General features: G+C 41.5%; 3 protein-coding genes across 6 annotated transcripts; 2 read left to right on the forward strand and 1 right to left on the reverse strand.

The window, feature by feature from the left end:
- The first annotated feature begins 86 nt into the window (after nt 1–86).
- On the forward strand, nt 87–8419 carry tmco6 (transmembrane and coiled-coil domains 6). Of its 2 annotated transcripts, XM_085293397.1 has the most exons (13): nt 87–487; nt 1730–1836; nt 2456–2568; nt 2671–2854; nt 2954–3058; nt 3221–3312; nt 3444–3560; nt 3656–3770; nt 5494–5674; nt 5988–6082; nt 7295–7462; nt 7541–7675; nt 7763–8419. In XM_085293397.1, exons 1-13 carry the CDS (start codon nt 397–399, stop codon nt 7784–7786), a joined length of 1527 nt encoding a protein of 508 aa, XP_085149523.1. In that variant the 5' UTR covers nt 87–396; the 3' UTR covers nt 7787–8419. The 2 variants fall into 2 exon arrangements, 1 of the variants encoding a protein (XP_085149523.1); XR_014894587.1 differs by lacking the exons at nt 7541–7675; nt 7763–8419 and having other exon boundaries at nt 5988–6770; nt 7295–7430.
- LOC146582259 (uncharacterized) lies at nt 5995–12294 on the forward strand. 3 transcript variants are annotated; one of them, XM_085293415.1, is made up of 7 exons: nt 5995–6082; nt 9849–10081; nt 10193–10300; nt 10710–10766; nt 10875–11006; nt 11100–11213; nt 11391–12294. In XM_085293415.1, the coding sequence occupies exons 2-7, from the start codon at nt 9947–9949 to the stop codon at nt 11439–11441; spliced, it is 597 nt and encodes a 198-aa protein (XP_085149541.1). In that variant the 5' UTR covers nt 5995–6082; nt 9849–9946; the 3' UTR covers nt 11442–12294. The 3 variants fall into 3 exon arrangements, with proteins under 3 accessions (XP_085149541.1, XP_085149534.1, XP_085149550.1); XM_085293408.1 differs by lacking the exon at nt 5995–6082 and adding an exon at nt 8623–8765; XM_085293424.1 differs by lacking the exon at nt 5995–6082 and adding an exon at nt 8829–9773.
- A 3595-nt stretch (nt 12295–15889) lies between these two features.
- aldob (aldolase b, fructose-bisphosphate) lies at nt 15890–18802 on the reverse strand. Its single transcript, XM_085293439.1, has 9 exons — nt 18660–18802; nt 17885–17997; nt 17581–17792; nt 17437–17491; nt 17171–17331; nt 17004–17087; nt 16742–16916; nt 16444–16643; nt 15890–16178 (listed from the first exon to the last, which is right to left on the reverse strand). The coding sequence occupies exons 2-9, from the start codon at nt 17994–17996 to the stop codon at nt 16083–16085; spliced, it is 1095 nt and encodes a 364-aa protein (XP_085149565.1). The 5' UTR covers nt 17997; nt 18660–18802; the 3' UTR covers nt 15890–16082.
- Nucleotides 18803–26596: the final 7794 nt, after the last annotated feature.

Here is a 26596-nt window from a genome sequence, read left to right on the forward strand (position 1 = left end):
TTTGGGCACACAAACGCTGAACTTCTTACAAATTAAGGGAAAATGCTTGACTTGATGAGCTCTGGAGATTGTGCTGTGCTGTAGGGGACACTCTATATGTTTGTACGTGTCAGGGATCTCGGTGAGACAAATTAAGATTATTAAGAGAGACGAGGCCTAAAACTGCCTTTCCGCTGAATCGTGTAACGTGAGGGTGTCAAGTCTTTTTTAAGGAAACCGAGAAAACGACTGTTCCACTCCAATCCGGAGGGTGACGCTAATGCAGCGAAAAGACGTTTGTTTTACCACTGTTAAAGAAGAAAGAAGAAGACTGCCCCACTACCATAGCTACACACTAACCATACGATGAGTAACTGTCAGTGAAGTTTTACAGTTGCAGTTGTTACTGGCCGCCAAATGTGGAGGTTGAACAAAGTTCGTCACAAAGCCGGACAACAAGGCGGCAGCTTGGAGGAGCTCAGGCTGAAGAGGCGAGAGAACGAGAGAGGTGTGTCTGCTAAATACCGAGGCTCAGTTTCCCAAACATACTGTAGGCTAACCCTGGTCTTTAACTAAAACCCTGTTTATTCAGTAATGAGCTCATTTTTCCTTTGGCTCTGTGACTATGTTTAGTTTCCATAGAAACTAGCTGGAACTGTAGCTTCAACGTAACCATTATTTTATTAATATCTTAATAAACTATTAGGTACACGTTGCTAGAGCCAAGTTGAACCCCCTTGTGTTTTCAGAATTGTCTTAATTCATCATGGCACAGATTCAATAAAGTGCTGGTATTGTTCTATTAGTACTGGTATTGGTATTGTAGCCTCAGCTGTCTATTGCTGTAGGCCATCTACTTCGTGTTGGCGTTCATAGATGCTCTTTTGCATACCTTTGTTGTCATGGGCGGTTATTTGAGATATTGTTGCCTTCCCATCAGCTCAAACGAGTCGGCCACTCTCCTCTGACATCTGGCTTCACTAAGGCATTTTTCCTCTTTCTCAGACCGTTCTCTGTGAAAATTGGCTGTTGAAAATTCCAGCACGTCATCCGTTTATGGAATACACAGGCCAGCCAATTTGGCACAAACAGCCATTCCACATTCAGAGGCATTTAAATCACTATTCTTCCCCATTTTGATGCTCAGTTTAAACTTCAGCAGGCCATCTTGACCCTGTCTACATGTCTAAACCAACTCAGTTGTTGCTATGTGATTATCTGATTAGATACTTGTATTTACCAAGCAGTTGAACAAATGTGCATAATAAAGTGTGAAATAGGTTTATGTAATGTGCACATGTAATTTTTTTTAAAAACTGTATTACAAAGATACAGCTCTTTTTTATGACACCCGTGAGGAACTGTTAGTTAGCTGTTACATCTTCATCTCCAGGCATTTTTACAACACATAAACAGCAAAAACAGTTCCTGTGCAGATATAGGTTTTCGTTTCTACTCGAAATTCAGTGTTTTTTTAAAAATTGAGATGTTCCCATGTACAGGTCTTAATATAAAATAGAGCAGTGTTGGTGACATACACTGGCGTAAAATGAGTCAAAACCTAAATGGATATGTTAGCATCATCTTAACTTCAGCTTCTTTATTTCCCCACAGGCATGGCCTCCCCATGGTGGCTTTATCTCAAAAGGACGCATGTTTTGCACAGCATATGTACACTAAACACAAGTATGATCACGTATGATCCCTGAAGGTTAAAGAGTTGTGACATGCCTCTCCCTGAATGCTTTAGCACTGAGACAGGCACGCAGAGACAGGCAGCTGGTGAGCAAGCGACTACTGCTAAATGAAGATGAGGAGCAGCCGGACGTTAGCATGGACACAGCCCCAGGAGGACATGTAAGTATCAGATATTGTGTTGGATCAGGGGTGTCAAGCACAAGAATTTCCCAGGTGCCAGAATTCTCCAATCTGGCCCACTTGAAGGCTGGAAGATGTAAAGGAGGGAATCAACTTATAGGCTATGTTTTCAGAAGTTTTACATCTTTTACTGCTGATAAAGACCTCCTACGTAGCCATTCACGCTAAACTAAAGGAATTATCTAATAGATAAATAATTAAATGACAGAAAAGTTAATGTTTTTTGACATCTTTTGAAATTTTGGTGGGAAAAAAAGAATATTTTCTGTGAATTAACAAAAACTTTGTTTTATAAGTACAGGACAGTCTGGAAAAAGAGCTACTGGAACCTTTCTGTAATTTTATTTTGCTGAAAAATTGAGACATATTGTTGAAATGTTTCTTCTTTGTCTCATTGTAAGGTTTCTCAGGGATTTAAAGTGTAGCTAAATATATTAACACTGACAGAATGGGGTGTTTTTACTACTCGAGCCAAACTGGGCCGTATTTGACCCACAACGTAAACTGATTTTGACATGCCTGTCTTAGATTATTTTTTTTGGTAGGTTCAGTAAAATGAAAGATCTGAACTCAGCCTGCCAGTCTCATATTTCCTCAGGACATTGTTAGTCTGCTCCACAAACTTCAACACAGCGGGACAGAGAAGGAGGCACACCTGAAGGCCTTGAGTAAAGTTCTGCGCGACCCAGCTGCACAGCTCACCTTTATCAAGTATGGTAGTGGCTTCTGTTGCCATATTGGAAGAGACTAAATTACGCTGTCACTTTTAAGTCACTTCCTCATCTTTGTGTGTGAAACTGTGTTTTCTTTCAGGCACGAGAACAGTATGCATCTGCTGGTCGGCCTCCTCACTGGCTCTAATGCTCAGTGCCGCCTGCAGGCCGTTCGGTGTCTTCACGAGCTCTCTCACTCTTCCCACACTAATGTGGCTCCAGCCTGTCTGCCTGCTACCCCTTACCTGCTCACTTACCTGTCTAGCCCAAGCACTAAGTTTACAGTAAGTCACCATGCAGTGCAGGCAGTTTGTGATATAGTATGACCTACAATGCAGAAGACTTTTGACTTCCTTATTGTGCGGAACATTATATGTACACAGGAGCTGTGTCTCTACACACTTGGTAACATGTGTCCAGACAGCGATGTGGTAAGAGAGAAGCTCCTGGCTCAGGGAATCATTCCCGCTCTGGCCAGCTGTATAGAGGTAAACTACGAAGGCTCACTGTCTACACTAATATCCTTACTGTACTGGCAATTCGTAGAATTGTTGCAGTTGAATCCAAATCTACTCAAACATCCAATTCATAGAGAGACAGGAGTGTGACTGCTGCACGTCTTTGTAACATGTTACTGTGTATTTGTCCAGAACCAACGGCACACACTTGCAGTAGTGGAAGCTGCAGCGTTCACCCTCTCTCAGCTTCTCCAGGCCAGAGACGCACCTGAGAAGATAATCCCGTAAATATATCAATAATGCACTTCTTCACGTCTTCAGCCTCTGCATTCCTCATCTCGCAGAAAATGTCAGAGTAATGTTTTGTTCACATTTAACCTTGTTGTGTTTTTTTTGTCTTCCTCTGTGTCTGTAGGATAGTCCTGAAGTCTACCTTGCCTTCACACCTGTTATCCGTCCTTACCCCCGACCCACAGTTCGGCCTGGCTCCTGCCATAGAGTGTGCATGGTGTCTCCATTACCTCATATGCAGGTGAGAAGTTTAGGAAAGTGTCCAAAACCTTTTTTGTTTTTTTGCTGATTTGCTATTGTAGCTAATTACTGAATCTGTTTTGTGCCTTTTATTAGCACAGATGATAACAAAGAGCTGCTGGCTCAGGGTGCCCTGTCACAGTGCAGCTCCTTGTTAGTGTCACTAGGTGGTACTGTCACCGAGGGAAACAAAGAAGATGGGATTGAGCTGGTATGGAAGTGAATGATCAAATCCAATATTTACTTTCAAAACTTGTTAAGACTTTTTTTTTACTTTTAAGCAAACAAATTTGATAATTATCATTGAATTAATAATGTAGATTAGTTCATTTCATGCTGAGCTACCTCCAAAGATAGTAAAATGACTTAACTATTATTAAAAGTCAGTTGAAGAATCTAGGAACTGAAACAAAACAGCAACATCGCATATTTGCCTAAGCTTCAGAACAAAGTAAAAATAACAACTAGAGATGGCACGATACCACTTTTTTATGTCCGATACCGATATCATAAATTTGGATATCTGCCGATACCGATATGAATCCGATATAGTGTTTTTTAATCAACAAAACTGTTTTTAAATATCTTGCTGCATTTTGTATAAGTTCATACTCAAGTTTAAAACAACAACTACACTAAAGCTATTCTGTTATACCTACATGCAAAAAAAAATATTTCATAGTTCAGCAATACTGATCAATCTAATAAACTTAAACCTACACCATCCTCCCTATTCTGGTATTTTAAAGAGTACTTAGCATAAATATTAAGCAACCTAACTAATAGGGTTCCAACTCCCAGCAACAACAAAAATAAATAAATAAAAAATAGGGAACCACCCCTCACGCTCCACCTCATGATGCTTAATCGACGTAATCAACCTTAATTTGATGCAGTGTGAAAAAAAATGCACAGAAATCAATTATTTTTCAAGAAATATTAAATAGATTCAACATCTTTCTTCAACAAAATTGCAGACTGCACAGATGGTACCTTCACAAAGGAAAAAGTACTATAGCTTACTAGGGTATATATATTAGACTTAATAGTTACTATTAAGTCTAGAAGTAATAGACTAAATGAATAGAAGTAATTGACTTCTATTCATTTTGCATCAAATTTAAACTTTGGGTGTCAGATAATTATTTATTAAAAGCTAGACATTTTAAATGAGAATAAGAAAGAAAAGTATGTCTTTGTGCCCCCTTTTCCCTGTTAATGCCCTATCGGCCCCCCTGTCTAAACTTTGCTAGATCCGCCCCTGCACAGTTACCAGCCGTCAGCTATGTAGAAAAAGATCCTCGAGTAGAAAGTAATATTAAATACATTCTAACAACAGCTGATCAAGCTTAAACGTGCTGCTGTTGTTCAGCCGCTGGTTTCCTCTTTCTGGTGCAAACTGGGCCAAAAGCAAACTAGAGACACGGACTCGCGACAGAAAAGCCGATCAGCTGATCATTAAGCAGTTTCATGATTGAAGTTGCAGCAAGAAGAGGCAGTCGCTCCATATATCACTTGTTAAGCTTAACGCAGGAATGCTTTACAAACATTCAGAGATGGACTTACACACTTGCTTTACTTCTCTCGGGATAACTTTGTCGGAGATGAAATGCCGGGTTGCTAGCGAAGCTCCAAATGCTATCCAGACCACCGACAGGTCCCGCATGCCACAGCCGCTCTATCACGTGATGCATACTGCTCCGACGTGCTAACGTTCTGAGGTGAGTTACGGCGTGTTGCAAGTTTTGTGAGGTGCTTTCGTGATATTTAATGGATCGGATTACATTTTTTATTTTTCTCCGATATCCGATCCAGTAATTTAGGTCAGTATCGGACCGATACCGATACGTAATATCGGATCGGTCCATCTCTAATAACAACTTTAGTTTTTAATCTGACTTGGATCACAGAAGCTTTTAATGTGTCTTCTTCAGCTCATCTGGCCTCTGTTGAGGTGTGTGGGAAACATCTTGTCCTCCTGCCCGGAGGAAGACCTGAATGCTCAACTGACTGATGCTCATCTGCCAGCTTCTCTGTGTGCACTTGTTCAAGCCTACCTGCACACCCTGCCAGCCTTGGCCAGAGAGACCGTCTGGGTCCTTAACAACCTCACAGGTACGGCTCTCTTGTTTTAGTCGTCTCTGAATGGGACTGCAGCCATACAGAAGTACACCTCATCATTACTAATAGAACCGTTTTGCAATATATTTTTCCTGCTTTGCTGCAGTTCAGTATAGATTTGTGCAAGAAAACATTGCATTTTTTTTTTGGGTGTAACTATTCAATCTATTCAAATACTGAATAAAATGCTTGTGGCTGCCTTGTGCATTCTCTGTGCACATCTGAGATTTGATGCATCATAATTATCAGGGTTTTCTGTAGTGTGTGTAACGTGCCCCATTGTGTTTTCTACCTCTCTCCATCCCAGCTCACTCCACCGAATTCTGCTCCGCCCTCTTGACTCTAAACTTGGTCCCAGGATTGATCCAACTTCTCCCATTTTCTCAAGGCATTAATACTATGGTTAGTACCGTAATTGTCGGGCTATAAGCCGCTACTTTTTGCACAAGCTTTGAACCCTGCGGCTTTTAGTCAGGTGCGGCTTTTCTATGGATTGTCCGTGATTTTTGTCATATCGTAAGACGATTTGTTTTGTTTGTTCCGCTGTTGTACGGCACTACGTTGCCTGGCGGAAGGGCATGCGATCAGACACACAGTATCGGGGTTCAAGAGTGGTATGTTGGTCACGTGTCCATCCGCCAGGCAACATAGTGCCGTACAAGTAGCGTGAAAAACCAACTTCAAATGAACGCTACGCGTTCAGCGGGAGTCGTGGATGACGAGCGGCGATAAACTTGCGAAAAGCAAGTTATGCTCAACTCCACCGGTGGAATCTGACAGCGTGAAAAAGTGTGAAAACATCCATGATCACCAACGGATTTCGAAGGGCTGGACTGCTGCATGATGGAGAGGAGGACACCGCCACGGCCCTTCAGAGGGTGTTCGACTCTAACACTGACAACGAGGATTTCTTTGGTTTTGTAAGTGACAACGAAGGAACGAAGCTGAGAGTGGATGACGAAGCCATCCTGAGCCTGTTCGTATCCGACACTGGAGGAGAGGACTTTGGTGGTTTTAGTGTGCAGGAAGAAGAGAAAGATGGTGACTTTTCTTCTTGTTAAAGCCGTGTCACTGCACCTGAGCCTAAAAGGTAGTCCGAATCTATTTTTCTGGTGTGCTGTAGGTTATTGTTATGTACTACATTTGTTACTCATTTATGAAGCACAGTACATGTTTCGTACTTGTAATTACCGCTACTTGTACATATACCTAAAAAGTTATGCAAATATGTACCCATAACTTGTTTTTCAAAATATTAATAAAAGGGGTGTGTCTCCAAACAGCCATCTCTTTCCTGACAATTCGCTTTGTGCATATTCTCTTACATATGATAAGTCAACATTGAAACACCTGCGGCTTTTGGTCAGGTGCGGCTAATGTATGTACAAAACAGGATTTTCCCCTGATTTTAGCTTGTGCGGCTAATATTCAGGTGCGCTTTGTAGTCCGGGAAATACGGTACTATGATTGATATAAGTGCTTCTTGTAATATTAAGTCATTGTGGCATATAATAAGAAATCTTGTGGTTTTCTCTTGCATCCTTTTGGATGAAAAAAGTGTTTTTTGATTTTGTGTTTTTGTTGTTTTTTGTTTTTCTTGCTTGTTACACTCAGATTCTCAGGATTCTGGCTAATATTGCCCACAAGAAAAAGGTGTTCTGTGTGCAGCTCATGCAGCTTGGTTTACTGTCTGCACTCTGTGCCACGCTTAAAATGGCTGATCAGGAAATGGTGATTCAGAGCCTGGACATCCTGTTCATGATGACTGTCAGCAGTCCAGTGGTAAGTGTGGTAATTAGTGAAACTAAACTCTGTAATGATTGCTAAGCTGTGGCATGATGTGGTATTCTTCTTCTTCAGGTGGCAGAGGAGTTTGTCAGGCAAGATGGGCTTTCACTGTTGGAGGTCCTTCAGTACAATGGTGCAGCAGAGATGAGACAAAGGTCGACGTACCTCCTGGAGAAGCACTTGTTGTCCTACCAACAGCATATAACAGTAATTGTTATGCAGCCTTATTGTCTCTGTTGAATTTTTTTTGTAGTTTTTAGTTAAAAATGTCTGATGGGAGCTGCTGTCTTGCAGGTGGACAATATGCCGGATCCTTGAATCAACAACAAGACTTGTTGTGTTAGGAGGGCCCAGCTGAGGATAACAACATGTTTACATTTTGATATGATAGATATCAAACTTGTTTGTGCATTTGAAGTAATTAGTGATAAAACTGCTGTCTTGTATGTTTTTACTCATGGAATTTTAATCTATGCAAATATTAAATATTTTTATAATACTTGTACTGGTGAAGTACTTTTGCATAAAACTGTATTTATATTCAGATATGGCTTGACATATTTCGAGATGTTAAGATACTGAAGGTGGAACATATAACATTAGAAACATAATGTGTCTTTATCAACAAGACCTTGTCATCATGCCTGTGTAACGATTAAATAATTATGACATAATAAAACTCTTCCTTACAACAAATATGACTGCTGCTTTTTTTGGAGTATTTGCTGTTTGGTTTGATTTTTATTAAGAAACATTTAGTTACATTTAATCACAAAAAATCTTGGGACTTTTACATGTGATGCTGATGATTAGTGAGGGCAGCACAGACCGACCCAAAGTGGTGGCACTGCTATATGTATGTATGTTAAAAAAAAATAATCAGAAGTTGATCATTGTGATTGCTTCAAACTGCTGTTTAAAGCTGAAACTTGTAGAGATGATAAATATGCCCAATTAGAAAGTAATTTCAATAATGATAAAAAAAAGAAAACATTAATGCAATCTGAATCCGTAATGTAAATAATTTTTAAAAAAGCCTCACTTAAAGACTTTAAGTAGGTAAAGTTGTTGTTTTTTTTTTATGTACACCTGCTTACACTTATAACACAGTCAGTGTGCACAGACCTCATGGAGTTTTCACTGACCACACTGTGGAACAGTTTCAGCCTGTAACTTCCAATCAAAGTCTTTGGCTCCTCCCCTTAATGAAAAAAACTGTCTCTTTCTCTTTCTACCCACAATAATCCCTTCCCGTTATCTTTCACGCTGCTTTTGCTGCATGAAAATCCAAGACGAGGTAAGAAGGACCACTGGGGCCAAATTAATACAAAACATATATTGCTGAAATTGAGAATAAAATCAAAATTTGGAGATCAAGTTACATAATGTTGTTTTGAGGAGGGAAAAAGTTAAAATACTATTTTGAGGAAAAAACTGGAAATGTGGAGATTACAGTTGTTGTTTCATGAAAGACTGCCATATTTGTTATACCCTTTACAGAATGCCTTGTTTAGATGAGTTAGAAGGACACATTGTTCTGCCGTGTTTTGATAGAATACACAACACGTTCTCACTCCCAAACACCAAACACTTCCCTAGATTACGAGATCGGAAAAATTAAGAAACATGAGAACAGTTTGGAATGAATCTACACATATGCGTTTATTTTACTTAAATCGCTTTGGAAAACACTAACTTCTTTAAAGTGCTGGTTAAGGTTCGGGATAAGGTTAGGTCAGAACGGGCGTGAGAACGGGCTGACATACATCCTCTCTGTTACAAGAGGGCGTAACCACCTTTAGTCTCTCCGTTACCGGCCGTCTAGTATAAAGTGAGTATAAACAGTAAGCTGTCAGTGTAGAGAATAGAAATCTTGTGGAAATCTTAATAGAAATTATTGTGAGCTGTGATTCTTTTCCCCCACACTGAGCCCTTACCTGCTGAAACTCACTTTAACTTTAACTAATTTTTCTGTTTAGATGCAATGTCACACGCACGAGGTTCAATTAGCTTTGCACAAAAATAATACATACCAGGTTGTCAGTAGTTTCACTAACTCTGCCAATAATGCCGATCTACTTATAATACAGTAAGTGTGCACAGACCTAATGGGGATTTCATTTTAACTGAGTGGTTTACTCACTATACTGTGGAACAGCCTAAGCCTGTAACTTCCAGACAGTCTTTAGCCCCACCACTTAATAAAAAAAGAAGTCTCAAATTGCCACACTTCCTCTTTCCACCCACAACATTCCCTTCCTGTTATCTTTCACTCTGCTTTTTCTGCATGAAAATCTAAGACGGGGTGAGTCACGTTTTCTAAGACTTTTGAAAAATCTTGCATTCATCTGGCTTTTAAATGTTTTCTGCTACTCCACAGATATTCTGCCCCCAACAATCTGTGCTGCTGTGGGGAAGCATCCAGTTCAATTAAGTCTTTTTGACCCACAGCCAAGCACTGTGTGTAGTCTCCTGAAAATGGAGGGAACTCAGACAACGACTAGAGAGGAGGGGACAACAGAAAGAAATGGGGATCAGGGGACTAGCAGCAATGTGCCTATGTCCAGCAAACCTCTGCATCGCTTTGTCCGAAAGGAGCCCAGAAGTCTTGGGGTAACACATCAGATAAGCAAAATCTTAAATAAGCAGATTTATACACGAGGATAGCTATAAGCTGATGCAGCTGTAGACACTCTCATCCATTCTTCCTCTTCCCCTTTCCAGATTGTCATTCTGATGTTTGGCTGTGCTGAGTTGTTAATGGGATTTCAGTTCTCCAATGAAGAGTTCAAATTCTCTGCTCAACTCATTCCCTTTTGGCAGGGAGCTCTGGTACTTACTGTAGCATTTTACTGGCTAGCACTGACATGCTGACAGCTAAAAATGATTGAACTTGACTGGTCATATCTTCTGTGCAGTTATTGTTCAGAAAAGTTCAAAGTACTGCCTGTGCTATAAATATGAGGCTACAACCATCAGTTTGTTAGGTTAACAGCACAAGCATGACACACAGTCATAATACCAAAAGGTTTTAAAAATGCATCTGGTACAATTGCAATGCTACGTGTTAACTAGATCTTTCCAATGACAAATAAACATCAGCAAGTATTCATAGTTTCCTACAAAAGATGTATTGTATGAAGACAGACTCACACAGCTTCACACTGTGAAAATATCACCCATAAATCTACTGTGGGTTAAGGTCAAACAGCATCATTTGTTGTGATTATTTGCTCACTAGTTTCTTACCTGTGGAATCCTGTCAGTCTACACTGAGTTGCATCCGTCCAAGAAGATGGTACGTCATGGTTTTATTTCCTATTTGTGATTTTCAGCCTTGTTTATACTCCTACAGTCCTTCCTAATTCAGTGGCCTAATTAATTTTGATTAACTTATCTTTCCCAGGTGACTGTGTGCTTGGCCCTGTATGTGGTTTCCATCTTTGGAATCGTAATCTCTTTCATATACAGGATGATCCAGGTCCTCTCTTATCCCTACTTTTTTTTTTTGCGATTTCATTTGAACGATGCAAGTGTGGTGAGTTACAGTACATATCTATTTTTTGATTATGATTGTATGACATGCATGTTTTCACAGCATATCAATAACTCTCACTTTCTGTCACTGTAGATGCTGCTGAAAAGTATCGAAGCCATTTTACTGATCTCCACTATTTCAGTGTTAGTGATTCTCATTTTTCTAACCACTGTCGCAAGTTTCGCACTGAAATCCACACGCACTCAGGTAATAGCATATTTTATTTTTTTATTATTGACATACAAGCCTTCTGTCTACTTCAAAGAAACATGCCACAGAGTCCGATTTATCCCAGGGATATCTGCTGAAGGACAGTTTTCAATAGCTTTGGTCACTCATCATTTTATTTTTCTTCCACTTTCATGTTTTGTTTTGTTTTTTCAGGTCATCGTCCAGCAAATTCCACCACCGAGGACTGAAACGCCATCGGACTGAGGACATCTTTTTAAAGTATTATTAAACATTACACGACCTTACTAAAACACACTTGTTGGTCTCTTGCGACACTTGTTCTTGAACTAAAATCATTTATGTCATCACTGTGAGGAAAAACTATCTTAGAAGAACTTTTTCAGGAAGGCAATAACGACTAATCTGTCTGGCAACCCTTGCGTTTCCCTGCTGCACGTCTGCAAATCTCTTCTCATCGACTGAATGTGTTGACCTCGGCCAGATGTCATACACTATATGTTGGACAACATCTGGGCTATGCAACATTTGTTTGTGACAAGTGTCAAAATTCAGTCCAACCATAAAAGTTTTGATTTGTTTTAAAACATACTTGTTAGAAATTCCTTTTTTATTGTTAATATCTGAAAATTTCCTTCCTCATCAGACCTTTAGTCATTTGGAAGCCATGTAGAAAATCTGTTATGCGTGTCATCTTTTCAGAGACGTCCAAAATTTTCCATCTAATTGTATCTGCATTATTATTAGTGTCTTATTAGTAGTGTTTGACTGTCATTAAACGGTGCTTTGTACTCTGTACTGAATGTTTAACTGAAGACATTTTACAATATGACATGTTGTAACTGGATGAGTAAACTATTAGCTTTGACCTCTGGTTACAGAGGGAGCAGGTACTGCACTGTGATCTAAGAAGCCTCGGTATAAACTCTGTTTTTCCTGTTTGCGTAAAATCTTTTTATATTTTGTGCAGTAATTGTGTACTGATTTAAACATAAACTTTTGTTAAGCCAATATAAATATTCTCATTTCATTATGTTAATCTTTGCGTAGATTAGAGCTGTACAAACTCTGTTTTTGCCTTATAAATGATATTTTCATGTGAGTTTGTACATTTCAATAAATTGCTGCATCTCTCTCATTTTCCTACCAAAACTTGAAGTGAGAGATGGCTCAATACTTTTGCACAGTACTCTATATGTTTATATGTGTCAGGGAACTCAGTGTGACGAATTAAGTAAGATTAGTAAGAGAGATAGCTTTTAACTCTCAGGGATGGCACAGTGTTTGAGTTTGGGAACTGAAGGGGAGTTTGGACCCGGAAACGGCTAATGACGTCAGATAGTTTGTTTAACCTCCACAGTGGCCATCAAATGTGGAGGTTAAACAAAGTTCGTCACAAAGCCGGACGACAAGGCGACAGCTTGGGGGAATTTCGGCTGAAGAGGCGAGAGAACGAGAGAGATGTGTCTGCTAAATACTGATGCTCAGTTTCCCAAACATACAGTAGATTAACTCAGGTGCACTGTGGCATTTAAACAATATTCAGTTGGTATTAAGGGTGCCAAATAAATATCCCTGACACTATTACAGCACCAGCGGCAGCCTGAACTACTCATACAAGGCAGGATGTATCACTTTTGTCATGTGTTTTATGCCAAATTCTCATCCTATCATCCAATGTTGCAGCAGAAATTGAGACTCCTCAGAACAGTCGATGTTTTACAATTTTCTGTTGTCCCATGTGAATTTTAGCTACAGCTGTTTATTGCCATCTGCTTCAAGGTTTCACGTGTTGTGCGTTCAGAGATGCTCTTTTGCATACCTTGGTTGTCACAGGTGGCTATTTGACGTATTGTGGCCTTCCCATCAGCTCAAACGAGTCTGGCCATTCTCCTCTGACATCTGGCATCAGTAAGACATTTTTCACCCAGAGAACTGCAGCTAACTGGATCCTGTTTTTTTCTCTTTTTCATTTTGATGCTCAGTTTGGACTTCAGCAGGCTGTCTTGACCATGTCTACATGTCTAAAGAACTGAGTTCTTGCTATGTGATGGTCTGATTAGATATTTGTATTGCCGAGCAGTTGAACAAGTGTGCCTAATAAAGTATGAAATAGGCTGTACATAAAGATTAGACTCGACTGGACATTAAAAGTAGGAGTAATCTGCATTTTTTTTTAAACTGCATTACAAAGATGCTGCTCTTTTTTGTGACACCCCAGAGGAACTGAGCAACACATAAACAGTTCGCCCATCAAAACTGAGACGCACTCATGTAGCTTAACATTTGGTCTACATCAGAAACTTTTCTGTAATGCAGGTTTTAATATAAAATAGACATACACTGTCTTAAAAGGATAACAAAAAAAAACTTGAGTGGATATGTTAGCTTAACTGTGACTGAGGGAAACAAAGAAGATGGACTTGAGCTGGTATGGAAATACACTATTTTGGAAAATCTTTAAGACTCTTTAAAAAAAAAGAAAAGAAAAAAACCTTTAAATAAAAAGTAATACTATAATTTTTTATATTCATTTCTTATTATTCAGACATTTAATTTAAATTATATGGCAGTCAAATTAAAGGCTACAAAACTTCTTTGAAACAGATATTTAATCAATAGTGATGCACCTAAAACATTTAGAATTATGCATAGTTATGGTGCAATTTTGGCTGGTGCGTTCAAGGAAGCCTCAACATCAGAGGTTTTCCTGCTAAAAAGCATTAAATTCATTGGCTAAATTTATGGCCAATTGTTACTCAAACAAAGTTGCCACAAGTATCCATCTTTGATTCTTTCTTACATTGCACAAATTCAGCATTTGTTAATTGTAATTGAATTAACATTGTAGAGTAAGTATTGTCATGCTAAACTACCTCCAAAGAAATTGAAAGAATTCATTATTACTAAAAGTCAAGTGATGAATCTAGAACTTAATTAATTAATTAATATTAAATATTAAAATAAGCATTAACTGTGAAGTTGCATCATACAGAATATTCTTATTGAATAAGGCCACTGGTCCATGGGCTATTCAACTTTCATCTACCGTATGAATCTTAGCCTTCATCAAAAAATAAAGTTTTATGACTTAAATAAAATGAACTATGAGATAAAAGATACCTTGAAATTTCAAGTTATTTTCAAGTATAACATTTGACCACTGAAACCCTTGTTTTTGCTGTAATTTGGTACTTTATTAAAATAATAGTAAGAATAATAATAATGCATTTTACTATTTTTTCAGTTTTTGTAAAACAGTAAATTTAAACATTCTAATTTGGTTTGGATAACAACAATAATTGTATTTTAACATTAAAAATATAACTCTAGTTAAGGAGTGTGTGTACTGATGGATTAACCACTACAGAAACATAAAAAAATATCTTTGGTAATTACCACTAATTTTCATTTAGTAAAGCTGTGGGATAAACATTACATTGTGAGGTGGTCGAATACATTTTTTAAGCAATGTAACTCACTTGAGATAATAATAATGTTGACATATCAACATTACGTCCAGTTGTTATCAGGGTATTATCAGGGCGGCACGGTGGCGCTGTGCACTGTTGCCTCACAGCAAGATTCTACCACCTGGTCGGAGCCTTTCCCTGTGGGGAGTGCATGTTCTCCCTGTCTTTGTGTGGGTTCTCTCTGGGTACTCTGGCTTCCTCCCACAGTCCAAAGACATGCAGTTAGTGAGGTTAGGTTAATTGGTCATTCTAAAATGCCCATGCGTGTAAATGTGAGTGTGAACCTGAGTGTGATTGGTTGTTTGTCTCTGTGTGTTAGCCCTGTGACAGACTAGCGACCTGTCCAGGGTTTATCCTGCCTCTCGCCTTATAGTAGCTGGGATAGGCTCCAGCGACCTGGTGACCCTGAAAATGATAAGTGGAAGAGAATGGATGAATGGGTTGTCATATCCACGGCTTTTTTTCCCTTCCCAGTGGTGGAAACAAGTTTTCATATATTAAGCCACAATAAGTGAAAATCTACTGTGGGTTAAAAGTCAAATAGCAAAAGTCAAATGTGATTATTTGCTCACTAGTTTCTTACCTGTGGAATCTGTGAGGGGAAAAAAAAAATACTATCTTAGAAGAACTTTTTCAGGAAGATAACCAATCTGTCTGGCAACCGTACACATCGACTGAATGTGTTGAACAAGGCCAGATGTCATACCGTATATGTTGGACAACATCTAGGCTACCTAGCATTTGTTAGTCACACAACTTGGCTGTAAATGCCAAAATTCAGGACGGTACCTGGGACGGGTATAAACTATAAAAGTTTGGTTTTTAAAAAAAAATTAAAAATTAATTAATTAAAAAAAACAAAACATACTTGTTAAAAACACTTTATTGTTAATATCTTCATCAGACCTTTGGTAATTTTGAAAATCTATTATACGTGTCATCTTTTCAGAGATGTCCAAGATTTTGCATCTAATTGTATCTGCATTGTTAACAGTGTCTTATTTGTCTTTGACTATCACTAAACTTTGCTTTGTATTCTGCACTTAAATGTTTAAACCTTTGATTTTATCCCCAATCAACATCTCAGGTGCCCCAGTGTTTTCTGTAGTAGCACATTAAACTTTATGTATTAAGAAACAGGAGTAGGTTTTCTAATATATATATATATGTGCAAGGAATTTACTCCATCAGTGGTGGATACAACTCATGAAGACACTGATATCAAAAACATTTTGGTCTTTTATTTCGGGAGATTTCATTAAGTAGACAAACAGTAGTTGAACATTTTGACAGAAGTCTCCCCCTGGTGTTGGTAATGCAGGGAGGATGGGCACCCAGAAGGAGATTTTCTTGTAGTTATATTTGGTCCATGTGCAATTCTTGATTTGTTTTTCTTGGGTTATTGTCACAGTATTTAATATACATAGCTGGCAGTGTACAGAGACTGTGTGGAGGCCTGGCCAGCTGCACCGGTGGGCTTGTACTCTCCTTTGGAAGCCAGGCCATTGATCTGAGGGGAAGAGCAGAGGGGGAGGAAAAAAAGACAGGACAAAGTCAAATTGGAAAGTTAATTATCAGCCAAGTTACTTGTGTCACATTAGCGTAAGACTAAATAGAACGGGGGGGGGGGGAACCAACAACAATCATTTACTAGACAGTGTAAAGTTGGGCAATGCAAGATAAGCATTATTTGACAGCCAGTTCAGTAAACAGTCCTCAGCAAATTGATAACACTCGTTAATAGTATCTACTGAGGATCAGTACTACTCATTGACCTTGGCTCTGGTGATGAAAGTTTGCTGTGTGGCTGCCTTGTTTTCAGCTTTGCCCTTCCAGGCAGCAAGAGCAGAAGCCTGGAGTGCACGACCGTAAGAGAAGGTCAGCTTCCAGGGACGGTGCAGAGGCACCTGATTGATGGCGTTCAGGTTGACGGAGGCCTCCTCTTCACTCTGCCCTCCGGACAGGAAGCAGATGCCTTTAAAGAAACAGAAAAATAGTGTCATACTCATAATCAAATGAACTGCTCTGCACCTTCCTTAACTGTAATGTAAAAGCTGTCCTCATGCCACTTACCAGGCACTGAGGCAGGCACGGTCCGCCTCAGAGCAGTCACTGTAGCCATGGCAACTTCCTGAGGGGTGTACTTCTTAGTGCAGGAGTGTCCAGCAGTGACCATGTTGGGCTTCAGCAGAGTGCCCTCCAGGTACACATGGTGGTCAGACAGAGCCTTGTACACTGCAGCCAGGACCTAAAGATGACCCGGCAGATTTATTACTAGACACCCTTCCCATCTTATGTACTGGGAATATCCTTTGCTGCTGGTGGTCTTGCTTACCTTTTCTGTGGCGTACTGGCAACGCTGAAGGTCATGGTCTCCATCAGGCAGGATCTCTGGCTCCACAATGGGCACAAGGCCATTCTGGTGAATACAAGTTCAAATGAATGACTAGAATTTACCCAATTTGTCAGCCTTTTATGTAGAGCAATTTGCTATACACGCACCTGTTGGCAGATACTGGCATATCTGGCGAGGACATTGGCGTTCTCTGCAATGGCAAGAGCTGATGGGCAGCCATCTGAGATCTTGAGCACACACCTCCACTTGGCAAAGTCACAGCCGTCCTTTTTGTACTGGGCACAGCGCTCTGAGAGGCCATCAAGTCCTAGAGAAGCCAAAGAACATTAGCAACCCCGTCTTTGAAAGGCTTATTCTGCATCATTGTGATGAGATTTGCAGAGAAATGCACAAGGTGTTGAATCCGCGTTACCTTGTGTGGTGGTCTCTCCATCTGTTCCCATCAGACCAGCTGTGCCTTTGTCCACCTAAAGCAAGAAAATGCAAACATGTCAGCAAATTCTAAAAAAATCTTTATCTCTGAGATTCAAAGGGTCAGACACTGCTTGCTCCTTACTTTGATGCCAACAACAATGCCCTTTTCCTTGACGAGCTGGGGGAACAGCTTCCCACTGTCTGACTTCTGGTAGAGTGTCTCGTGGAAGAAGATGATGCCACCCACGCAGTTTGAGAAGGAGGCATCAGAGGAGAAGAGGATGTCACGGAAGCTGCGGCGGTTCTCCTCGGTGTTCTCCACGTTGATTTTCTGGAGCCGCTTCGCCATGGTGCCTTTAAAGAGAAACACAACACAGAAAATAATTTCACCTGCATGCACAGCATTTACCTCTCAGCATGGAGTACTAAATAAAAGGGTGGCTCACCTGTTGATTCATCTGCAGCCAGGATTCCCTTTCCTGGAGCCACGATCCTCTGAGCAATGTCAGAGAGCTCCCTCTTCTGCTCCGGAGAAAGGGATGGGAACGGATGAGTCATCCTAAGAGAAATAACAATACAGGTTTTTTGGCAGGTGTTTGGAAAGTCTTCAACCATTAGTGGTACGAGGAAGATTTAATCTTGTTTTCCATCTGACACAAAATCCAACAACATTCTGTTCTCCTTCAACACATCCAAGGTTAAAAATTTGGCTTGAAGGGTTGAACTTTGGCCTACAAAACACAACTGCTCCCTTTCATTGTGCAACATGTGTTCAAAGTTCACCCGCAGTTTTGGTCTAGAAGTTTTTGCAGTGCTGTCAGCAAATAATGCATTAAACAGGCCCATGTCATAGCCAATAATCAAGAACATCGCTTGCAAAGAATAAAGTAAGCGATCTTAAAAGACAGGCTGAACTTAGGCGCTTTTCAAATATTTGCGCACATCCAAGCATGCGCTCTGACGGCCATCTGCAGAAAACAGGTTTATGTTTGCCAAGCCTTTCAAAGTAAAATAGCCTCTAATGTATGATGCAAAGGAAAGTGAACTTCCTAAATGAACCGTGTACCGTGTGCACACACAAATTATAACACATTAAAACTTGCTACTTCAATCAGTAAACCCGCAGAGGCTTACTAATCCAACCAAAAATTCTAGTCTGCAACATATGACAATCTGCAATATCGCAAGTGTGCAAGAGTAAAACAAAACAACTAGTCTTACTTGACAGTTTTGTTAAACAGCGACGACAACTGACGTGGCAGATAAGCCTCTACAGACCCAAAGCAGCAACGACACTGACACACAACCTGAAAAGTGGATGAAAGGGGGCATTTAAAGGCTGTCCGGATCCACGAAGTAGGAGGTGCTCGTGATGTGGCGGGGCGTGTGTAACCCGGATAACTGCAATTGGCCCGTTTAGGCCCACACGGGGGCGGTCATTTTTTATGATGACTTTGCTACCAATGCACTATGTTCTTATCGGGTAAGTGGAAAACAACAGGGGAGCGATGTGTGTAATAAAAATCTAGGTCTGCATGTATGCACGCACCGGCATGCACTCATCACATGATCAAGAGAGGGGCCCCTCTGTCTCTGCTCACAGAGCTGCACACTGACAGATGCTGAAATGTGAGCCGGCTGGCTGCAATGTTGCATTTCAGGTTTGTTTTTGTATTTCCTGGTGAAAATGTGAGTCGCAAAAGCATTCGGTGAACTCTTCAGTTCTTTTTTTTTTTGCGTCGAATTTCTACATTTCTGCACGTTTATGTCTGAAGAGGTGTGTGTGTGTGTGTGTGTGTGTGTGTGTGTGTGTGTGTGTGTGTGTGTGTGTGTGTGTGTGTCATAAAAGCCACATCTCATATTGTGGAGAGTTTTTATATTATTACACGCAGAGACCACTGGTGCACCTCCACGTCCTTTTTCTTTTAATTCTGCTCGATTTATCTCATCGTGTTTTAGTTTGAGGTTTGGAAACAAGTAATATTCAGTTTCTTTCATTAAAAGTCACGTATATGTGCCAAGTGCATCACAGTGCGTGATAATCACGTCATGGATAGACAGTTTCCTTATCAGCTGCTGAAAGTGTTCCAAAAAGCTTTTGTGTTGGGGGAGTTTCTTGTGACCACCAGGCAATAGGTGACCTCATCAGATAGCTGTATTTGAACTCATGGCTGGAATGGATTTTAAACTCAGGATTAACTACAAGCCAGTTTTTACACAATCCGGACTCTGCACCATGAGCAATTTGCCCTTTGATATCTCTGATCGAGATCATTCTTTGTTCACGAATCCAATTTTACCTATTATACACAGGATCATCACATACATGCATATTTATTATAGATAACACTGCTTATCTCGCATAACATTAATGAAAAATATTGGACAGGAGAAATTACCCTTTGGTTGTTACCCTTTGACTGCTTGGTAATGACTCCAGTATCAATTCTGCTTTAGAAAAACACAGAGCAGTCTCAATTTGTGTTATAACATTTGGGAACTTGTACATTAATGCATGAGTTATGTATTAATAACCATTTGATTGCAGAAATTATTCAGCACGTCTTGGCTCAGAAATCTGGGTGTCATTTTTGTCTGTTCAGTGTCTCTTGAGCAATCATTCCAAACAGCTGGTTAGGGGCTGTTTTCCTAATTTAAGGAGTATTTCAAAACTCAGACTGCTGGTGTCAAAGGCTTTTATCTCTTCTTATTTGGATTATTTTGATTTTGATTTATTTTTTTTACTTGTTTTAGCAAATCACTCATTGACCTTTGCCAGACTGTTAAAAATGTTGCACTAGGACTTTTAACTAGCACCAACTAACATTCCCTTTTTGGCTTCTCTTCATTTGTTGCCAGTAAATTGAAGAATTTGTTCGAACATTTTAGTTTGAGCTGCTTCCTGGGATAATAGGTCATCAGGTCAGAGGTTGCTGCAGACCCCAAGCACTCAATCTGGTTTTCGATGTAGCGAGGACCAAGGTTGTACAATTTTCTTCCATTGTGAGGGTTGCACCCATGAAAAACTTGCCCAGTCTTCTTTGCCAATGCCAAATGGCTTATTCTGTGACCAACACAACCGCATCGGTTGTCTTGCAACAAATGTGTGCAGCCCACATACTCAGCTCTGCTGCTCAACCCACAAATTTGTTTTCCTTACAGATTCATGACCCTTTGAAGGGAATTAAACTTTCCAAGAGTATAAGATTTACTGCCAAGAAGCATTGTTACAAAAAGAAATAATTAAACACCTTCCCCTACCTTTTGTAGTAAGTTTGTCTCACACCATCCCTTCAATGACACCAACCTTCTCATTACAACCATGAATGTTCTCCATGGTCTTCTTCTTTCCCTCCTACAACTCCATCTTCAACATCCTTTGTCCAGTATGTCCACTATCCCTCTTCTCTGCATGTCCAAAGCATCCACCAGCCATGCCTCTCTACATTCGTCTCGAAACTGCGCAACCTGAGCCCTCACTTTAATTTCTCCATCCATGCTTTGTTTTTTCCTCCATCCCACTGAAAATCTGAACATCTTCAACTCATTTTCAACTCTCCAGCTCAGCCTCCTGTCTTTTCTGTCAGGTCCATCATCTCCAAACCATACATCATGGCAAGCTCATCACTATCTCGTAAATGTTCCCTTTCACTCTCGCTGCTATTAAATTTGCTCGTGAAATTAAACATTTCGAATGAATTTTAATCAGATCAAATCAGTTAATAGTGATTGGCTTATGGGCAATTGTGCAACATGTATGACGTTTTATTTGATAATTTTTGAATGTAGAGTATCAGACAGTCTAAAAGTGTGGTGAAGGAGAGTTCGCAGATTTACAAGATGAGACCTGCTACGCTGTATGGTTTGAAGTTGATAGCACTAACAAAAATAAAGGAGGCCAAGCTGAAGATCTTACAATTCCCTTTGGGAGTCACCAGGAGGACCAACATTAGAAACGAGTGTATCAGAGGGAGAAAGATTGAGCAGTTTGGACATGTGCATCTTATTGGACAAAAGATGCTTAATATGGAGTTGCCAGGCAGAACGATAAGAGGGGAGACTACAGAGAGGATTAATGGATGTAGTGAAGGAGGACATGCAGATGCTTGGTGTGGCAGAAGAGGTTGCTAGGTATAGGGTGAGATATTGGTGTTGGGTGACTCTAACGGGTGGACTCAGTAGCAAAAACACACACAGGCTCGGGGGTTGCGCTGAATGCTGTTTTATTTACAGTTATAGGGGATATTTACAAGGGAAGGGGCTATTTACAGTGATCGGGTAAACGAGCGAGGACCGAGAGGGAATGAAACAGAGCAGGAGGATGGGTGGCGCACTGGAGTGACTTGATACACAGAAAATACAGACGCGGGCGGTGATCACAGCCAGAGGCGAGGTAAATCTTCGTCATAGATCCGGGAAGACAAACTCCAAAAGAACAGGCAGGCGAGCAGGCGGCGGAACAAGCTAGTGCAGGGGAAAACGGGCAGGGAGACGAAGCCTGAACATAAAGCTCAAGCAGCGTTAATCTAGAGCAGGGGTGTCAAGCTCCAGGCCTCGAGGGCCCGTGCTCTGCAGGTTTTAGATCTCACCCTGGGTCAACACATACATACATCCCAATAGAAATCCAACAAACACTATACAGAGTAAGGATGACGGGACTATTAATGAACTTTTTATGGATATCAGCACGTTATGATGTCAGGGGAAATGAAGTGGCAGATAATGCTGAAAATGAGGCCACTGGAAAAAGATTAGTGGAGTTAATTATCAGCTTTGGTAAAAAAAAAAGAAAGAAAAAAAAAGAAATAAGAAATATTGTGATATCCTAAAACCAAGGAACCACGGAGACCATGTTTAGCTCACAGTTGCTTCTTTATTAAGAGAACCGGGGCATGCGCCCCCACAGACTGAAAGCTCCCCAACCACTGTTGCCCCCTGGTGGACAAATCCTTGCCACAACATAACATTCCTCCCCCCTTAAACTGGAACTACTCTGTAGTTTTAATCACTACAGAATATACCCATAACCAAAAACTTCACCTTTATAAAAAAAATGCAACAACCCCGTCCCCAGCCTTTATTGAAATTTCACTCCGGAATAGTGAACCTTTAGTCCAACAGTCTTAGGTTAACCTATAACAGTTCACCGTAATCACGGCACAAAGTCTCTCAGGTGCTCCGGCTTTCTCTTGGTCCTTTGCGATCGCCGTAACCCAGTGGCAGGTGATTCCAGCGAATCACTACTCTCCATATGTGGCTTCACCACTGGTGTAACTTGCACCTCTATGTGTCTCTCATCCTCGTCTCCTGTCTCAGCGCTGATGTTTGGGGCTGCCTTTGGGGGCTCGCCTGGGTGGCCTTCAGGCATTCCTGCTGCCAGGCACGGCTCCAGGCGGGCAAACAGCTGATCGACGTGACGCCTCACCACTGTCCCATTGCCCAGCATCACCAAGTAGGAAACAGGCCCCGTCATCTCCTGTATAAGTCCTGGTATCCATTTGGGTCCTCTGCCATAGTTTCTGGTATATACTGTGTCTCCAATAACAAACATGCGTTCCTTGGCATGTCTATCATGATACCGTCTTTGGCTATCTTGTTTTGCTGTCACTTTTTGTTTCAAGTCAGGGTGTATGAGATCAAGAGTACACCTCAACTTCCGGCCCATCATCAACTCAGCGGGAGACTTCCCTGTTGTGGACTGTGGTGTGATTCTGTAACTAAACAGAGCCCTGTTTAACTTGGTTGCCAGTGTGTCTCCAGTACTCTTTTTCATGAGTTCTTTGAACGTTTGCACTGCTCTTTCTGCTAACCCATTGGAGGCGGGGTGATATGGAGCGGAGGTGACGTGAGTGATTCCGTTCTTTGCCATGAACTCTTTAGTTTGTGCACTTACAAAACACTGAGCATTATCTGAGACCACCATCTCAGGAAGGCCGTGCGTGCTGAAACAATTTCTCAGGCAGTCTATGGTTGCAGCTGCTGTAGCGGATGGAACTGTATACACATCTAACCATTTGGAGTGGGCGTCCACTATTACTAAGAACATTTTACCCAAAAACGGGCCAGCATAATCGATATGTATCCTTCTCCAGGGCTTTTCTGGCCACTCCCAGGGGTGTAGCGGTGCCTCTTGTGGCCTGTGTCTATGTTCTTGACATGTACTGCAGGACCTCACCTTGTCTTCAATGTCATTCTCCATATGCGGCCACCACATGTAGCTTCTGGCCAGGCCCTTCATGCGGCTCATTCCTGGGTGTGACTGATGTAGCTGTTCCAAAAGGGGGCGTCGACCTCGTTCTGGTATCACCACCCTCGCCCCCCACAGCACACACCCATCCTGCACACTCAGCTCCTGTTGTCTCTGTCTGTAGGGCTGAAAATTAGGATGCTGCGTAGTGGGCCATCCTCTCATAGCATACTCACGCACTCTGGAGAGTATGGGATCTTTGGTTGTCCATCTTTGCAGCTGCTCAGATGTCATCACGCCCTCCTGGTCCTGATCTACCATCAACACTTGGTCCTCAGCTGCCACCTCTTTAGGGAGGTTCTCTGGAAGAGGGAGACGACTCAGACCATCAGCATTACTGTTATTTTTGCCTTCTCTGTATTTAATGACATACTCATAGGCTCTTAATAACACTGCCCATCGCATGATCCTCTGTGACGCCATCTGAGGGACGGCCTTCAACTCATGGAACAAACTTATCAATGGCTTATGATCCGTGATAATCATGAACTTCCTGCCGTACAGGTACTTATGAAAATACTGTACACCAAATATCACAGCCAATCCTTCTTTATCCAGCTGTGAGTAGTTCTTTTCTGCTGCATTCAGGGTACGTGATGCAAACCCAATGGGTTTTTCCTGACCATCTGGCATGCGGTGAGCTAGTACTGCTCCCACTCCATAGGGGGACGCATCGCAAGAAAGAATTAAATCCTTTTGCTCATCATAGTGTACCAATACACTGCTTGACTGCAACAGTTCCTTTGATTTGCCGAAAACCTTCTCCTGTGCTGGTCCCCAACACCATGGTTCCCCCTTTCTCAGAAGCTTGTGCAGTGGGGCCAACAGTGTGGACAAGTTTGGCAAGAACTTATTATAGAAGTTCAACAACCCCAAATAAGCTTTGAGCTCTGTCACTGATTTTGGGGGTGGCGCCTCCTGCACTGCTTTCACTTTTGCCGGCACTGGATGTAAACCGGTCTTATCCACCCGATGTCCTAAAAATGTCACTTCCTTCTCCATGAATTGACATTTGCTCCTTTTTAAGCGCAGGCCCGCCTCCTCCAAGCGCTGCAGCACTCCCTCCAGTGTTTGAAGATGTTCTTTGTCATTCTTTCCCGTCAGGATGATGTCATCCAGATACACTGCGACATTGGTCAGACCTTGCAACACACTCTCCATGGTGCGCTGAAAAATGGCAGGACTTGAACTCACACCAAATGGCAACCTGGTGTATGTAAACAAACCCTTGTGTGTGTTCACTGTGACATACTTTCTAGATTCCTCATCAAGTACAACCTGTTGATATGCGTGACTCATATCTAACTTGGTGTATTTTTCTCCTCCCGCCAGCCCCGCTATCATGTCCTCCATTCGTGGAATGGGGTATTGTTCTACAGGCGACACCTTGTTAACAGTCAGTTTGTAGTCACCACAAATTCTGGCGCTGGAGTCTGGCTTTAGTATGGGTACAATGGGTGCGGCCCACTCTGAGAATTTCACTGGTTGGATGATTTTCTCCTCCAACAGTCTCTCCAGTTCCTGCTCCACTTTCTTTTTCATAGCAAACGGAACTGATCGGGGCTTATAGAAGCACGGTTTAGCATCCTTAGCTACATGTATCTTTGCCGCAAACCCCTTCAGCGTTCCCAACTCATCCTTAAACACTGTTTCATGTCTGGCCAGTATCCGCTGTAAGGCATCTTCTCCGCCTTCGATCTTATGTACAGGTTGCCAGTCTAATTGGAGGGCCTTAATCCATCCCCGACCCATCAAACTAGTTCCAGCCCCTTCAACCACCACCACATCCAGTGTTTTCTTACTGTCTCTGAATTCCACCTGCACTTGGGCTGCTCCCCACACGGGTACCTTGTGGCCTCCATACGTTCTCAGTTTGATTCCACACTTGCTTACTTTAGGCGCCTTACTGCCTTCAAAAAGTTTTTTAAATGACTCCTTCGACATGATAGTGTAACCACAGCCTGTGTCTACTTCAAATGTCACATTCTGTCCATTTACTTTTAGCTTCTGTCTGATGGGTTCTTCCCTTGGGATGCTAATCTCCTCATGCACATTATACATAGTCACACTTGCCTTTATGTGGTGCATTTCAGCTCCTTCTTCCTCACTCTCCACATTCTCCTCTTCCAAGAAATGGGCTTGTTTACCTTGTCTGCCACGCCCTCCTTTTTGTTCCATTTTCATTCGGCAAACCCTTTTTATGTGTCCCACCTTTCCACAGTTGTGGCATTTTTCTGAAACAAACCTGCAGTCCTTGGCCACATGATTTAGTCCTCCACATCTGTAGCACTTCCTGACAACCTGTTGTGACGTCGAGCCGCCGTCCTCCATCTTGTTCACGGCTCCTAATCCTTTAGTGAATCGCGACTGTTCTGTCATGCTCTTCAAATCCACAATGTCTCTGTTAGCAGCCTCCATTGCTTGAGCAAACTTCAGCGCCTTTTCAAATGTTAGCGAATCCTCTGCTAACAATCTGCGCTGTATTCTGTCGTCGCTTATTCCACATACTAAACGATCCCGCAGCATCACCGTCAGGGAGTCACCAAAGTTACAGTCCTGTGCGAGCTTCCTCAGCTCCGCTACATAATCGCCCACACTTTCCTCCGGCCTTCTATTCCGTGTGTTAAACTTCCACCGCTGCACAATTTCACTCGGCTTAGGGTGAAAATGATTGTTCAACAATCCCACCAACTCAGCATAAGAACGATCCCCTGGCTTGACCGGACTGAGTAGGTTCCTAATCAGGGCATAGGTCTGTGCGCCCACGCAACTCAACAGTACCGCTCGCTTCTTCTCCTCCTCCTTAATATCATTCGCCACAAAGAAGTAATCCAAAATCTCACAATATTCCTCCCAGGATTGCAGCTCGCTGTCGAACGGTGCCACCGAGCCCAAAGTGGTAGCCATTATT

This window comes from Mchenga conophoros, linkage group LG2 (assembly GCF_057382185.1).
Source record: "Mchenga conophoros isolate Kocher_MC1m ecotype Shallow Benthic linkage group LG2, M_conophoros_male_GT1.1, whole genome shotgun sequence".
Taxonomy (NCBI): Eukaryota; Metazoa; Chordata; class Actinopteri; order Cichliformes; family Cichlidae; genus Mchenga; species Mchenga conophoros.

Bases quoted from the DNA above. Each gene is read 5' to 3' on its own strand.
- aldob (XM_085293439.1), bottom strand. From the start codon at position 17,996: ATGACTCATCCGTTCCCATCCCTTTCTCCGGAGCAGAAGAGGGAGCTC. The intron at 16,644-16,741 runs GTAAGTGGCATG...GTTTCTTTAAAG, and splicing joins CGTGCCTGCCTCAGTGCCTG to GCATCTGCTTCCTGTCCGGA. The intron at 16,179-16,443 runs GTCAATGAGTAG...TCTTCCCCTCAG, and splicing joins CTTTCATCACCAGAGCCAAG to ATCAATGGCCTGGCTTCCAA.
- tmco6 (XM_085293397.1), top strand. From the start codon at position 397: ATGTGGAGGTTGAACAAAGTTCGTCACAAAGCCGGACAACAAGGCGGC. The intron at 2,569-2,670 runs GTATGGTAGTGG...GTTTTCTTTCAG, and splicing joins GCACAGCTCACCTTTATCAA to GCACGAGAACAGTATGCATC. The intron at 3,313-3,443 runs GTAAATATATCA...CTGTGTCTGTAG, and splicing joins GCACCTGAGAAGATAATCCC to GATAGTCCTGAAGTCTACCT.
- LOC146582259 (XM_085293415.1), top strand. From the start codon at position 9,947: ATGGAGGGAACTCAGACAACGACTAGAGAGGAGGGGACAACAGAAAGA. The intron at 10,767-10,874 runs GTACGTCATGGT...TATCTTTCCCAG, and splicing joins TGCATCCGTCCAAGAAGATG to GTGACTGTGTGCTTGGCCCT. The intron at 11,214-11,390 runs GTAATAGCATAT...TTGTTTTTTCAG, and splicing joins TGAAATCCACACGCACTCAG to GTCATCGTCCAGCAAATTCC.